The sequence below is a fragment of the Thermobia domestica genome, chromosome 3 (genome assembly GCF_964235325.1).
Source record: "Thermobia domestica chromosome 3, izTheDome1.hap1.1, whole genome shotgun sequence".
Lineage (NCBI taxonomy): Eukaryota > Metazoa > Arthropoda > Insecta > Zygentoma > Lepismatidae > Thermobia > Thermobia domestica.
In genome coordinates this window covers 144,304,808-144,321,534 of record NC_137456.1, presented here as the reverse complement: position 1 = coordinate 144,321,534, position 16,727 = coordinate 144,304,808, and the positions used below count along the sequence as shown (strand labels likewise).

General features: G+C 36.8%; 1 protein-coding gene across 1 annotated transcript in view; it reads left to right on the top strand.

Annotated features, from left to right (window-relative positions):
* LOC145681525 (antileukoproteinase-like) overlaps positions 1–15,992 on the top strand; it is a 72,901-nt gene extending 56,909 nt beyond the window's left edge. Inside the window, exon 3 of the mRNA XM_081753169.1 lies at positions 15,201–15,992. Within this exon, the coding sequence (XP_081609295.1) occupies positions 15,201–15,406 (206 nt within the window). The 3' untranslated portion in view covers positions 15,407–15,992. The remainder of the gene's footprint in view (positions 1–15,200) is intronic.
* The last annotated feature ends 735 nt before the right edge of the window (positions 15,993–16,727 follow it).

Genomic DNA, 16,727 nt, shown 5'->3' with positions numbered 1-16,727 from the left:
ACCACCGTTTTACGCTCCTTGCTTCCCAAAAGGGAAGGGAGCTTTCCAAAATAATGTTAGAGACGGCTTTACTAGCTTTGTGAATGAGCGTTTTTGCATTTTGTAACAAATACAACTCATTTGCTCTAAAATCTTTACGAATACTTATTGGAGAAAATTGCTTCCAAAATTTAACATTTAATCTCCCATAAGGAAAATTAAGTTTCGTGTTTACACTCCTAAAAGGGGGCTAAACAGCAATGTTCACTTATTTCCTTTAGAAATTCGAAAACTTCAGATATTTCTCAATAAGAGATTTTACATTAATACACTATAAGCCCATTTTACACTATAACTTTACATTAATAGTGTGAAAACTTCATCTTCTCCTAGTGTTGTAGGAAATTACAGGAATTATGGAACAGTCTATATATATATATATAGTGGCGGATCCAAGGGGGAGGCTATAGGAGCTATACTCCCCCCTTGACGTTCAGGTATACACTGCCCCATCAGGATGCCGCGGTCGGCAAGAGGGATTGCCGCCGTCGACGGTGGCAGGCCGCCGGTAGGCAGCCGGCACCCGTCCGCGGCGGCACGACGATCTACTTGTTCAAAATTGCCGACCTTTTGCCGAGGCGGCAAGCGGTCGAAAATCGTAAAAAATAATGCCCTTTGCCGACTCTTTGCCGACTGTTGCCGACCGCCAGAGTCGGCAAAACAGTCGGAAAGACCTCTTTCCGACCCTCTGCCGACTCCTTATGCCGGCCTCTTTTCGACGGCGGCGCCGGCGCATTTACTGCACCTTTACGGCTGTTTGCCGACTGCTCGGCAAGGCAACTTTCCGACGGCGGCGCCGGCGCATTTAATGCTCATTTCCGGCTGTTTGCCGACTGCTCGGCAAGTCAACTTCTCGACGGCGGCGCCGGCGCATTTAATGCTAATTACCGGCTGTTTGCCGACTGCTCGGCAAGGCAACTTTCCGACGGCGGCGCCGGCGCATTTAATGCTCATTTCCGGCTGTTTGCCGACTGCTCGAAAGGACCTCTTTTCGATGTCGGCTTCCCGATTCTCCCACTGGCGGCATCCGACTTCTTGCCGCCGTCGAAAAGTGGCCCTTTGCCGACTGGAAATCAACGCTTCAGGAAGGCAAAATTTTCATCAGCTTTTACATTAGTCTTGCCTAAGTCTTCCTCCATGCTATGATTTCTCGACAAGGAGCACCCTTGGAAGTTCTTGAAGTATAATACTTGCATTTTTTTGTGTGTCCCAGTACAAAATTTGTTCTTTTTTCTTTTTTGCAGCACTTTCAGCCAAAAAACAAGAAATTGAATGGGACATGGAAGTATTATATACTTTCAGAACTAGCAATTGTGCCCTTCATGAGAAATCATAGCACGGAGGCAAACTTAGGCAAAGCTACTCTAAAAAGTGGTGAAAATTTTGCCTTCCTGAAGGGTTGATATCCAGTCGGCAAAGGGCTACTTTTCGATTGCGGCAAGAGGTCGAATGCCGCCTGTGGGAGAATTGAGAAGCTGACATCGAAAAGAGGTCCTTTCGAGCAGTCGGCAAACAACCGGAAAGGCGCATAAAATGCGCCAGCGCCGCCGGTGGAAAGTTGCCTTTCCGACCAGTCGACAGACAGCAGAAAAGATGCGTAGCACTGCAATGAAAATCATGGCGGATTCCCACCAGTAATAAAAATGAAATGAAATCTTTAATTTTACGTCCCACGGTTATGGCGGTTAGGCTAAAGGAGACGGTGATGATGAATAATGAATGAAATAGTGGAATGAAGAAAGTGGGAGGAAACGGGAGAACCCCGAGAAAACCCACGCATACGGTGTTTGTCCACCACAAGGTTCACTTGGCGGGAGTAGGGTTTGAACCCGAGACCCCTAACACCAGAGGTGAACGCTCTACCACTGAGCCACCGCGCCCCCCCCCACCAGTAATATTGCACTCGGTACATACGCAGTACATTTCTACAATTCTCAGTACGATTTAAGTGCTATATAGAGGAAAAGTATCTGGGAATGACTTACAAATGCTTAAAAGCGAACTAAAAATAACAACTGAGCAGCTAATAATGAACGTTAAGAATAATTCAATTAACATGTCTGTGCGCCTAATGTGAAAAACTTATAACAGTCAGTACATTTTCCCCCTGAAAGCACATCTTTCACTATCACGACCACTAGGAACAACACTGTTCTATGCAATCAAAATTTGCTAGTTGCAAACGCTTTCTTCGGAAAAAAAAAAAAAAAAAAAAAGCCGCAGCAATCCGTCGGAAATACGGTCTTTTTAGGTTGTCGTTTTCCCATCAACTATTGGAAAAGGATTTTAAACGTCAATGATTTTCTAAATTTTTTTAAAGTACAGGGGTCACACTCCCAATGGAAAATGAGATTTAAAGAAAAATTAATGAAGTAAAACTTATAAATAAAAATACTGTAATAAAAGGTATGTGGTGGCGGAGAGATTCAAACCGAGCCTACACGCAAAAAAAAACAAACAAAAAAAAAAGGTTAAACAAGAAAAAGGTGGACAGTAACCATGTTAGTTTGTCAATATATGGAAAACAGAGACGTGTATCCAAGCAGCCAAGCCAAAATGTCTCTGCATTTGTTGTAACTTTGGTATTTAAAAAAAAAAAAAAAAAAAAAAAAAAAAAAAGTGGCCGGAGCGATCACTTGTCTGCTTACACCCATGACTATTTTCGTAGAAACCAAACACTGAAATGCACTAAACACAAGTTCTAACGACTAAGCTGTCAGTTCTAACTCTATGCCTTAAATATTTATTTAAATACACTTTAAAAGTGGAAATCATATTAAGATAAAATAACAATTAAGTAGGTAACTATTTGTTCATTTAATGCGTTCCTATATGATTTATACATTAATTGTATACAATGAAACAGAAAAATGTGAGAAAATAATTTATATCGTAAATGAAACAGCCACATGTACAGTATACTCATAGTGCATACCCATTATATAGAGAAAAAAGGTTAATGAAGTCATTTACATAAAAAATGAAGTGTTTTAACATAATACTTTGCAAAGATCCTTTGTTTTAAAGGAATTCTTTAAGAGAATAAATGAAGGGAAGATCACAATTTTTTCTGGTCTATATTAGCACTAAAAACACACCAAATTGTATTAACAAAATACAATGCACATCGTATTAACTTATATACATTAGCCTATGTAATGAACCTTATCATCATTTAGAAGTTATATGTAATATACCTTCGGATGTACTACTACTTTTTTTTTTTTTTTAAACAGAAATTTGTAGCATTCCATAACATTGAGTTTTAACACAGATAGCCTTCATACAGTATGTAAAATCAGAAAAGCAAATATATATGAAGTGATTACAATGTTCAAAAAAGCACTATATTATTCTAAAGAATTCCTGCTATCCATATTTTGTCTTGAATAACTCAGCCATTTTTCTTTTTTAGCCCATTGATATATACGAGGAAATCTTCCTCTGTTTCTTTGAGATTTTAAGGGTTTTACTTTTTATTATTTTTCTTCAGGTCTATTTAAATGTCTCTTACTTTGTGGAAATAAAATTCTGTGTTGTATGTTTTTAATATTCATAAATGACATCTAATTTAAATAATAATATACTTATATATACTAAAAGATCATTTTGACAAAGCAAGGGACATTTAAATAGATATTCAGAAGAAATCAGTAAAATCAGAACATCAAAAATTTTATTCATTTCAAAGAAAAGGAAGAATACTTCCCCTACAAATCAATGGGATAGAAAAGAAAGGAGGCGATGGTACTGAACCTCACCGTTAAGGAGCTTGTACTCTAAGAAATATAATTACACTTTCTCTCTTAACTGATTCCACGCAAAAAAAAAAAAAAAAAAAAAAAGTGAAGAACAATATCAAACAACAGTTGTCTTTATAATTGAAGAAAACTTCAAACCTATGAAATAGTAATGTAGAATTTAAATAGCTCAGAATCAGGATTGTGAGAATATAGAGAGATACAGAAAATTTTACAACACTGCATAGAAAAGATGAAGTAATAATAAAAAAAGAATTTAACGACAAAAACTGGGATAGGGAGACTAAGGTAATATTGGCAAAACAAAAATCAATTTCAAAGCCGTAATTCTCAATATTCGCTTCAAAGGTAAGTGATGACCATAATTCCCGTGTGATTTGAAATAAACCGCATTAAAATGGGAAATGTTTTACAAATGTTATGATTGAATGAAATTCACCCGTTCTAAAAGGAAAAAAAAAACTGTAGTCCCACATATATCCTATCACTCTTCACAAATATCTTTAAGGATGTTAGTACATATGATTTTTGTCAATACTCTCCGTTAGTGGCGTAGGGAAGGGGGGCCCAGAGAGGCCGGGCCCCCAAAGAGGTCCGACAATGTAGTTTGATGTTTGTAATTTTTTATATATTTTTATGTTTATATATTTTTTGTTTGGAATTGTTCCATATGTACCTATAACAGCACTTGCCCCACCAAACACACATCCTGGCTACGGTACTGCTCTCTGTGGGTCTTCTTCCATTGCAACACTTCTGTATTTCTTGAGCAACATTTCCCCTTGCTTCCAGAAATAAATGAACTATCTAAAATAGAACAAATACAATGCTTTGTAAAATATACTCTTCAATGTGTACGGCGTTGGCACATCACGTATATTTATTACAATAGAAAATATACTTCATCACACCAAAACCAAACCAAACTACACAGTGTAATAGACCTTGTTGCAATGAACCGGCTTCAACGCTATATGTTAGACGCTATATGTTACAAGAAAACCTGTAAGAGTAATGAAAACTATAGTCACTGATGAAGAATTCAATTACGTCGAAACAGTTAACTTTTACTTAATCTTTATTACAACAGTACGGTCGCCACCCCAAACGAGAATCAGAAAAGAAAAGAAATCCTGCCGTATATCCAATGGTAGGAATTTGAGTTTCTTGAGAAATCTTTGAAACATTACCTTGAAGCTGCAAGTTAAACAATAAATCCCTAAGTCCCTCACCAGACAAAAAGATGTATTAAAATAGAATATTTTATTTAGTGAAGATAGCATTATATTACTTTGAAATAGAACTTCGATACGCGTCAGGGTTTTGCGACACTATTGGCAATTGAGAATTTTGTATTCGGCTGAATACAAAATATTACATCTTAAAATAAAACATTGTTAATGGAACAAATAAAATGCACATATACTTAAATAAACTACAGGTAAAATCGATCAGGTGGGCAAAAATGATAAAAGTTTCAAAACAAATACATTTTATGTTCTCCTAGGAGTCAATTTGAGTAACATATCTAAAACACAAACCATCTGTAATGAGAATTCAATCGAATGAACATAACTTTGAGAAACGCTATAAAAAAAAAATCACAAAACTATAACTTTACATTTGTTCGTTTGTCTGCCGAGCTCCTTTATGGCTGAGCGGTTAGTGTACGCGTCTTAGGCGTGGGTGACCCGGGTTTGCTTCCCGGAGAGAGCTCACGTGGTTCGGATTCCACCTTAATCAGTAGGTCCCATCTTATATAGCCTCGCTGCTGAAAGGGACGTTAAACACAAAATCAACTCAACTTTCGGCCTTTTAAGTTAAAATTTTCAGAGTACAAGCACAAGACACTCTAAATTCCCTGTTTAGATTTTGGCGGCATACCAACGTAATATATCAAAATGGCGGCCATTTTGTCAAATGAACGAGTATCTACGCTACGAAGCGCAATTTTCAGTCTTTTAAGTTGAAATTTTGACGGTAGAAGCACAAGATATGCTAAATTTGCTGTGTAGATTTTCTCGGCGGTCCAATGTAAAAAAAAAAAAATAATCAAAATGGCGGCCATTTTTTCAAAACGGCAGTGAGTAGAAAATTGTTGCAAGTTGTGACAATGACAATATTGAAATATAAATCACATTTTAACACTTTTACCCCAAAGACATTGAAATATTTCGAAAAAAAAACGATTAAACCCGAAAAAACCCAATTAAACTCGAAAAACACCCGAAAAAATGGGCCCAGGTGGGTTTGGCTTTTTCAAAAAAGCCCGGGTTTTTTCAAACTCTCGTTCATGATGAGCTTTTCTCCTCAAAAATGTTTTAATAGTAGTCGCTAATGGTTTTCTACAGATGTTAATGTTAAATTGTTAAATTTTTTCAAACTTCCGATGTCCAAGTTTTTGTACCTACACATCGTGAAACAGTGTCAGGAGAAAGGGTTAACACTCGGAAAATGAAAATGAAATATTTGAGTTTTACGTTAATATTTGAGTTTACGGTTATGCCGGTTAGGCTAAAGGAGACGGTGATGATGAGAGATGAATGAAAATGGTGGAATGAAGAAAGTGGGAGGAAACGGGAGAATCCCGAGAAAACCCACGCACACGGTGTTCGTCCACCACAAAGTTCACTTGACAGGAGCAGGGTTTGAACCAGGAATCCCATGCACCAGAGATGAACGCTCTACCACTGAGCCACCGCGGCCAGCAAAAAATCAAAATAAGACAGTCTGGTGCAGGTGTAGTTTTGGTGCACTACATTTTGGAAGATTTACAGGTAAAATTCAATACTTTCCATGAAAAGACATGTTTATAAGGAACGAATTTATACAGGTAACTTAATTACATACAATGTAATACAACTGTATCTTACGTTTACTAATGTTAAACCATTACAAGTGCTTTACGACGAATAAAACAAATGAGTGCATATGAAAAATGGCTCTATTAGATGTTATTTTCCACGGGCGGCTTATTTCTGCACCGTGTACACCGGCATCATATTTCTGCACAGCGTGCAGAACCTGTATTTTGTTTACAAGTGGAGAGTTACTAGTATGAAACAACAACAAGTGTTGTTGAAACTTGTATTATTCTCAAAACGCACTTCCTTTCATTACCCTCACTTCTCCGCATACACACTATCGCAGACGTGCCTGCTCCCTTCGGACGTATTCCAGCGCGGGCCCACCAGCTTCGCCCTATCTGACTCGGTTCGATAGCATTCGTGCTATTTAGTGGCCACCCAGCACAGATTGTTTTGTGCTTTTTTGCGCTGTTTTTATGCTAGACATCTGGAAGCCTTATTTATACGCAAATCGTAAAAGAATTATAATTTTTCAACAATTACTTCTAGAGGTCCCCTTGAATTTTATTTATGCCAAGTAAAATATATTCCGCCCATTTGAAACCGACTAGGGGACAATAAAAAAGAAACTGGTGAAAGAATTATAATTTTTCATTTTTTTTTTTTTTTTTTTTTTTTTTTTTAGTATTGCGCCACAAGTAAACCTGTACACAAGAGCGTTTAACCACTACCTCATTTCTCCTGTTTTTTTTTTTTTTTTCTAAATTGGAAGTTTTCGCTCACATGTGAAACAAGTCCTGCAGTATATAATCTAGTGGATCTTGTTAGGTTACTAAAGATACACTAAATACTAGAGAATACTAAAGGAACACAAACCTTGTCATGGCACAAGCATTATGAGAAATTGTCCACGTTTCTCTAAGATAATTTAGCACCAGGTGCTAATTGGCCACTAAAGAGCACGAATTCTATATAACTGAGTCAGAGCAGGGCAACGCGGGGGTGTGTCCGAAGGGAACAAGTGCGTCAGCGACGGTGGGTATACGCGTAAGCGAGGGTAGTGAAAACATATGGGCTTTGGTAATCATACATTTTTCAATATCACTTTTTATGGTTTCATACTAGTAACGCTTCAGTTGTAAACATAAAATACAGCTTTCGTACACTGTGCAGAAATACATTGGCGTTGAGTTAGAAGACACTTATCTTAAAAACTAAGACATGTAAACTTTTGCAATTTCAAGAAGAAAATAATGTACTACAGTTTCTTAACTGTCCCTCGTTTTGTAAATAAAAATTAAGTGAAACCTTTAAGTTTTTTGTCCAACGGTTATGCCGGTTAGGCTAAAGAAGACGGTGATGATGAGTAATGAATGAAATGGTGGAATGGAGAAAGTGTAAATAAACGGGAGAACCCCGAGGAAACCCACGCAGACAGTGTTTGTCCATCACAAAGTTCACATGGTGATGGCTGGGATCGAACCCGGGACCCCAAGTACCAGAGGTGAACGTTCTACCACTGAGCCAGCGCGGACCCTACAATTGTAAGCGAGTTCTTGATATACCGGTAACTCTTTACTTTGGGCAAGGCAATGATATCCTGTCAGTACATAGTATTGCCGAACGAGCGTTAGCGAGTGAAGGCGGGTTAGAGCCCCGCAGGGCACTTTGTTTTCTGTCTTTCCTTCTTGGGAACTGTAACTATAATTGCGGGAACCAGTTCAGATGACTTGATTATTGTCACTGCCTTGCCTAAAGTAATGACTTGCCGATATACCTTAGGGGGTTCGTGAAGGTAAGCAGCAAGGCAACAAATAGAATCGAAGTTAATACACAGGTTGGGCTAGGTAGTACCATTTAAATTACTTTCTTTGATACCCCCCCCCCAAAATTTTATATGCCAGAAACGCCAGTGCGCGGGAACATACTATAACCGAATCTTTTTCATGCGCAGCAACAATTAACATATGTAACACAACATATAAAATTCATGACAATTTGAAATGTATATACATAATATTAAATTAACTCACCCCATGTATATGCATAATAAGTGCAATAATATATGCAAATGTATATGAATAATATTAAATTAACTCACCACTCTCTCACTTCATGTTTTCGTGGTATTTGCTTAACCAGCAACTGCGTACAGTTCCAATGAATGAATATTTTTATGATAAACATTATTTTTCCCATTTGTAAACTTATCTCAACGAATTTTTTTTGAAGGACTTTACCCACACTGCATCACAATGTGACAAATGAAGAACGCGAACCGAACATACAGGCAGCGCAACCAGACTACGATTTCTGCAATTAGGCTCTTCAGCGGCAAAGGCGGCTCGGCGCCTGTCCGAACATCTTTTCAAGGTCGGTCCATCCGCTGTTTGCCGACCTTCTTTCGGCTCCTTTACTTGTCGGCACGCCGCCAACGTTTCGGCGTCTTTCCGACAATATTTGCCGCGGTCGCCGTCCGCTGTTTGCCGTCTCCTTGCAAAATGTTTGTCAAGAATCCTCTCGTACTTGTCATTTATTTTAAGTATTTACTTCTCATATACCCTTTACGTGCAGTCCCTTTACTACATTTCTTTTCATGCATTTACCTTTTTCGTGGTCGGCACGCCGTCAACGTTTCGACGTCTTTACAACCATCCTTTGACGCTGTCGTTCCGTCCGCTGTATGCCGACTTTCTGCCGACTCCGTTTTCACAAGACATATTTTATGGAATTAGTGCCCACCCACAAGAAAAACCTTCGGACAGTTTCAATTTTTACTTCATCATTAAAGAAGATACAGGCTCTATTCATTTTCCAAAATTCGACTCTTTGCCGCTGGTACGCGTTATTGCAACTTTCGCCGACGTCGTGCCGACGTCGCTTTTCAAGAAATTGCCGGCAGTCTCTTTTTGCAGTCGTCGTCCGACTGTCTGCCGACTGTTTCGAGAAAGCTTTATACGAGGGAAATATAAGCCCTAATTCGTATTTTAAAGCAACAAATTACCTTCTAACTCTCTTTGTTTTCTATTGGTGAACGAATCTCTTTTTGCTCGTCGCGGTCGAAAATCGAGCGGAAAGACGCCGGTGTCCGGCGCCGGCAATCCGACCGCGGCATCTGGTCGGCATGCACAAATTGTCCGACTATAGGCGGCAAGATCCTGATGGGGTGGATAAAATGTGCTTCTATCCTACACTGGATAAAACGGGAAAATACGGTTTAGCCCCTCCCTTGATCATATCCTGCATCTGCCCATATATATATATATATATATATATATATATATATATATATATATATATATATATATATATATATATTGGGTCTATATATATAAACTACACTGGTAATGTTCTATACCGAAATAATAGAGTAAATTATCGTAATTTTGGTACAATTGATGTTTGAAATGTATTTAAGTACAAGAACAGAGAATATTTTACTACAGATAATGGTTATTGCATCGTTCCACAAAATATTATATCAGCCAATTCAAACACGCCCAGTAATCCAATAAAACCTTCATCTCAAAGTGGCATTAACAACAAACCATATTGAGTCATATTGCCTGAGTTAATTTACCTCCTGTTACATCAAATAAATGGATAATGTACTTAGTTCATCACTGCAAAAATGAACATATATTTCCTGTTGTATAAGATTCACCTCTTTTTAAACATATTTACTGTACGTCCTATAGGCTGGTAAATACACCATATAACACAATTGGTTGTTATGTTTGATTTTATTTAACTCAATGCTACTGCATCATTTGTAGTGAAACTTCGTCACTAGCTTTAGGGGGAATCTCTTTCTATTTAGTGTCTTTATTTGTAACGATGAACACAATTGTGGACTCCGTTTAACTGAAGAAAGCGTGAAGTATCGAACAAAGTGTACGCAAAACAGAGTATGTAATTTCTAATCTCTTTACTAATAATTATTTAGATTATCTAAAGATTGCCATTGCGTGTAGGCTGTCTAAAATTGTCGAGTGCTCGAAGGTAATTTAGATAGGAAGCTAAGACCTCGCTTTCACAAAAGTCACTGATACATCCGTACAGTATAAGAACTCAATTTTAGGAGTCTAACACTTTAACACCTATTAGTAAATAACATTAATCTACTATTTTCGGATGCGAAAGATTAATTTAATTTCGGCTGAACGTTTGGAAAATGTGTCAGTTAGGTTGGTGCTTTAGCGTCTGGTGAAAAAGAAAACACATTGGTGGACTAAAGTCACGCGTCGTCTAACGTCACAAACTCAGCACGTGTCCAGCAAATAGTCTGGGTGCCCAGACAGTAGAGATCTACACGGAATTTTTAGCCCGGCTCGAGCCTGTGTGATAATCAAATGAGCCCGAATTACAGAAACTTAATAACGCAAAATTGTATTTTTATTTACAACAATTAGGATTTTAATTTTGCAGTTGTGCTTTAAAAGTTCTCGAGAAAGAACGGTCCAATAAATATCGTTGTACAGTATTTACAAAGTTAGGCCCGAAAACGCCCGAGAAGTATGGTCGTATATTTAAAACTTTACGACCCGATCCCGAAATGATATATGCTTTGTAAGCCCGAGTCCGGCCCGAGCCCGTGCAGACTTCTACCAGACAGTCAGGAAGCAATGTATTGTTAATCATTATTAGAGCAACCCACATTATGCTTTTTTTGTTTAATTATGCTTTATTTTTCCCAATTATACTTTATTATGCTTTATTGTTAGTTTCAATCATTGTTTTACGTTAATCCTGTATAACATGTAATATTTACTATACATTAAATATTCTAAATATCTTGATCTATTTATTAATACTTTATGTAACCAGTTTCTTTCATATCTAATGAACTTTCTACTTAATGCATTATAAAGAGATATGCTTTACTCTAGTCAGTTTTTTTATTACTTGTGTGCGCCTTAGAGGTGCATATATACAGAAAGCGAAAGTAAAACATGCTACCAAAAAGTACATGAAGTGCTCAAGTCCAAGAGGTACACACAGTGGCGTATTTAGTGGGGGGTTCCTCCGGGCTTAAGACCCCCCCTCCGAAATCTCACTTACTATAGTAAAGTATAGAGGTAAAGGTGGTATTGTGGAACCCTGCTGGTAAAGTGGAACCCCTGCATATCGCAGCTTCCAGGCGCTGCAGCCTACTCAAATGAGCGAGAAATTATGCATTTTGTTGTCCAACAGCCCACTGTGATGCTCGAGTTCAGTTTGATGAAACGTGTGCGTGCGGAGGAAGATGATTTGATTTTCTTCTTTAGTGAACTTTTTGCAAGGTAGGATTCGTATTGTAACTTGATGTACTTTTACTGATTATAGATACCAAATGATTTGCTTATCGTAATCTATCATGGTTATGGGTTTCTCCTTTCTTTAATGGCCTATGATATCTTTCAAGAGTAAGGTGTAAGGAGAAGTAAAAATCGAACATGTCGAAGGTGTTAATGTGGAACCCTGCCTATGTTGGTAAAGTGGAACCCTCTGCACTTTTCAACAAATGACTAATTGGCGTTCTTATGTTATTCTAAATGCCCAGGAAACAACTAGGACCAAAACCGAAAACTGTTTTGAAGGAATGGAATGCTGGAAATACGATTCATGCAATCAAAGAAGTTTGGGTGAAGAGAACAGGAAGCCAGTTTCTTCAGGAGTGTTCTCGTGTCTCCTCAAGAAATCAGCTTAATAACTGAGTTTACGAGAAAGCGTTCTAATAAAGGACGGAAGGCATCCTGCATTAGTTCTTCCAGCTTCACCTTAACAAGTTAGCATTGGAGGAGACATTGCACAAAGCTAAGGGAAACAATGCAAAACCGTTGAAAAATCGTCAAAGAAGAATGCAACAGATGCAGAACATAGGACAAAAACTAAATGTACACAAAAACTGTTAATTGAAGTTGCATCTGCGTCTGAAGACGAATCAATTGATTTTGGGGAATCAACTTTAAGTATCCTCGTTAGAGAGATTTGTCCGGACACTGACGATGCAGCGTGTATATTTTACAGACCGTAGTGATCTTTTTCTACATAGTCGACAATAGCGTGGATTGCTTTTCGTAGACATATTTCAGAGAATGTCAACCACACTCATAGTATCTTAATAAACGAATACATTTGTTGTGAATACCAACCTACATTTCATTTGGTATAATTCTTAAGTATACTGATATTGGGATTCCACATTACCACCTTACTTTTGAAACGAACAAATTTGGAGTGTTCGTAAAAATGTGAATTATTTTTACCTAATCATGCATATTATCTGAATTTGCTGGTATGTTGCACTGGCAAACATAATATAGATTGTGTATACAAAGTTTGGGTTTATTTTATGTGCTCTGTAAAAGTTTACACGCCTGAAACAAAATGGGGTTCCACAATACCACCTTTACCTCTATGAAATATCTTACAGAATTTTCAAATTTTCAGGCAAAGCCCCCGAAACAAAATCGTAAATACGCCACTGGGTACACATAATAATATAGTATGGAGTTCTTGTGCCCTTTTTTGTACATTTTAAATCATCTTACATAACTGCGCATTTACACTTACAAGGGACATCACCCAATTGTCCAGCTCCGATTTTTTCTAGCTTATTTGTGATGACAGAAATTTCTGCCATGGTGCATGTTTTCTATTTTTTAAGGGAGGTCCCACAAGTTGTTGCTTATACCTGATTGCCACATAGCACATCTGATAGAGCATCATGAGAAATGAAAATGAACAAAATTTAAGGTGCTATGGACCAGGGGCTTCAAAATTTGAATATCCTAAAAATTATATCATGAAATTATGTACTTTTAAAGTAAACATCTTGAAAACCGTTAAGGCAATCTAAACAAAAGTTGCACAATATAATGAGAACAAAATGCCTATTAAAAACCACAAACAGTGTTGCCAACTCAGCATAAAAGTTTTTTGTTTGAATAAACAAGTGTGCACAGATTTAAAATGCACTATTATCACTAAACATAACAGTGAAGTGTAGTGGTACAGTGTTGCACATTGTTGGAGCTACGTGTGCTGAAAATGTTCAATGGAGAAGTCTGATATGTGGCAACAGATGGTAATAAAGGCATGCATTAGCAAAAAGTGAGGGTTTAGCATTATACTTCTGTAACTCCGTTGAATAAGCAAACCAGCCACGAAAACAAACTGATACACGCGAGGAAAGAAACACGTGTTTTCTAATTCTGTAAATTGGTTCTCCAGATTATCTTATCAATATTCGGAAGAGTAATTTCTTGGTTTGTCTTTTGTGTTAAGTGATATCTTTTACTTCCTCTCCTACATACCACATGATTATGTTTGTACACTGTAATATTACCATATTCACATTGGAAACATAATTGTTTTATTACTACCTCATTTCGTTTTTAGTCGGCCTGGATAGCCGTATGGTCTAGAAGACTAGGCAACCAACATATTAGGGATCGCGGGTACCAATCCCGCCTCGGAAATGTTTTTGTTGTACTTTTCATCTTACATTTTATTGTTATCTTTCTCTCTCATAGTGGTTCGGATCCCATTTTATACTATAGGTCCCGTCCTATATAGCTTCGGAGCTGACACAGGACGTAAAAATGGCATCACTCAATTTCGTTTTGTCAAATGTATCAATATTTTGTGACACTGCTGACATTTTGCTTTGTTATACTATGGGTGTTATGCATTTGAACTAAATTCAAAGAATGAGACCCAGATTCCTTTTTTACCATATGTTGCCGCATATCAAACTTCTCCATTGAACATTTTCAGCACCGTAACTCCAACAGTATGTAACACTGTACCACCACACTTCACTGTTTATGTTTAGTGATAATAGTGTATTTTAAATCTGTGTACATTTGTATATGATGATTTTTGAAACAAAATATTTTATGCTGAGTTGACAACATTGCTTCACCTATACAAGTGTACACAGTGTTTCTGGTTTTCGATAGGGCATTTTGTTCTCATTATATTGTGCAAGTTTTGTTTAGATTGCTTTAACGGTTTTCAAGATATTTACTTTAAACGTACATAATTCCATGATATAATTTTTTGGATATTCAAATTTTGAAGCCCCCTAGCTCCTATCTTTCTGGCCCATAACACCTTAATTTTTGTTCATTTTCATTTCTTATGATGTTCTATCAGATGTGCTATGTGACAGTCAGATTTGAGCAACAACTTGTGGAACCTTCCCCGTGTTAGATATTTTTGAAAATATCACTCTTCATCTCAATAACCCCCAAAAACTATGGATTGGACACTAATATATGCGATTTTCTATTATTTTTACATGGCACCTAGTCTTAGGGACGTCTTACCCCACAGTATTTTTTTTTTTTTTTTTTTTTAGATTGTAGCTCATAGTTGTTTATTAAAATAATTTCAACTGTAACTTTGATCATAAGTAAAGTTTACCAGTTCCTTTTACATAGTAAACTCAAGGAAGACATAAGAATAAAACAAAAGTTCTTTGAAATAATCTAACTAGTATCTGATGATACCAAGGTCATTTGAAACATTTTTCATTCATAGCTAATATATACTTGGTTATCCGCTATACTGGAAAGAATACTTGTCTGTTTGTGTATAATTTCAGATAAGCCGGGACTCTGTCCAATGAAAGTTGGAGTGTATGGGAAAATGTGCAGAAGTGATGATAATTGCCCTGGGTGGAAGAAGTGCTGCCCTGGGGAACTTGGAGGAATCCCAAGCTGCATTGATCCTTACGTGTTCTCATTCAACGACCTCGTCCAAGGATTCAGAGCCTATGCTAGATTCACAAGAGGAAGAAACATATTTTAAACTCACAAATACCACTGAAGCTAGTATCGTTTGAAACATTCGATTTCACGTATCTATTTGATAATAAAAACTGTTCAAACTGAGACATAATGTGTTGTATTGTGAGATGAAAAAATGTTCGGGAGCAAATAGCTGTTTCTGTCGCTGACAAACTAGTTTACATCTAAACTAAATCAAATATGATTTTTTAATAAAAATATATTATTAACTAATTAAGTTCCTGTTAAGTAGTTTTGTGATTGTAAATAAGAATTTTAAGATATATCATACATTACTAACCATATTTCTTATTTTTTTACCAATTAAAGTTCTTAACAATTAAACTTAACTACATTACGAAAGTTTTATTTCTAACTCCACGTGTATGTAGATTAAGGGTTTAAAAAATGTAATTTATTATAACTTATTTGTTGTGAGTAGAATTCTATGTAAATAGTTTAGAATAATAAAATTCTAATTAAACAGTAATCAATGTCAGCTATCAATAGTATATCGAAAGAGGTTTTTTAGACTGTTCGCTTTTCTCCAAGTATAATGTTTAGTATTTTAAATAATGTTCTTGAAATGAGCTTACAATTGTTTTAGTTAAAATATGGTTCATGTGAATATAGAATGTGCTGTAAACATCTCTACACAAAAGATGTCAATTCAAAATCGAAAGGGCATGCAACGTGCTTAATGACAGCTTTTGAGAGCTGGACGGAAAATAAATGCACACATACGCTGCAAGATGTACAGTGTTACATGCCAAGATCGATTATGTATGCCTATATACATTGTAATTCACGGTTTCTTTTCCTTTTTTATATCTCAAAGTGACCCCAAATATAGAAGTCAAGGAGAGTTAGGATTGGAAAAAGGATCCGATGGAATCGATAAAGTCTCCCCAATCTAATTATTCTGAAATAATTATTCGTCCACTGCTATCATCCGAAGTATTACAATAGCTAAATCTTGCGACGACTTTCCACCATTTTGAATTGGAACCCACCTATTTTCAACAACTTTAATATATTTCTATTTCTCGGAACGGAGTTGGCCTATAACCTAGGACTTTTGATACACCCGGTATGTTGTTTTATATATTTATTACATATGTGAATACACGCATATTTTCTATATAATACATTTGTTTTACTTATTAAATGAACGTAATTGTATCTTGTCATTAGGCTTAGCTAAATAACCTGTATCTACATAAGAAAAAGTACTCAAAAATAATTTTGATTTGATTTTCAGTTAGCGTCCCTTTCAGCAACGAGTCTATATGAGACGTACAGCTTAACGTGAGTTCCGAACTACATGAGCTCCCGTCAGGAAT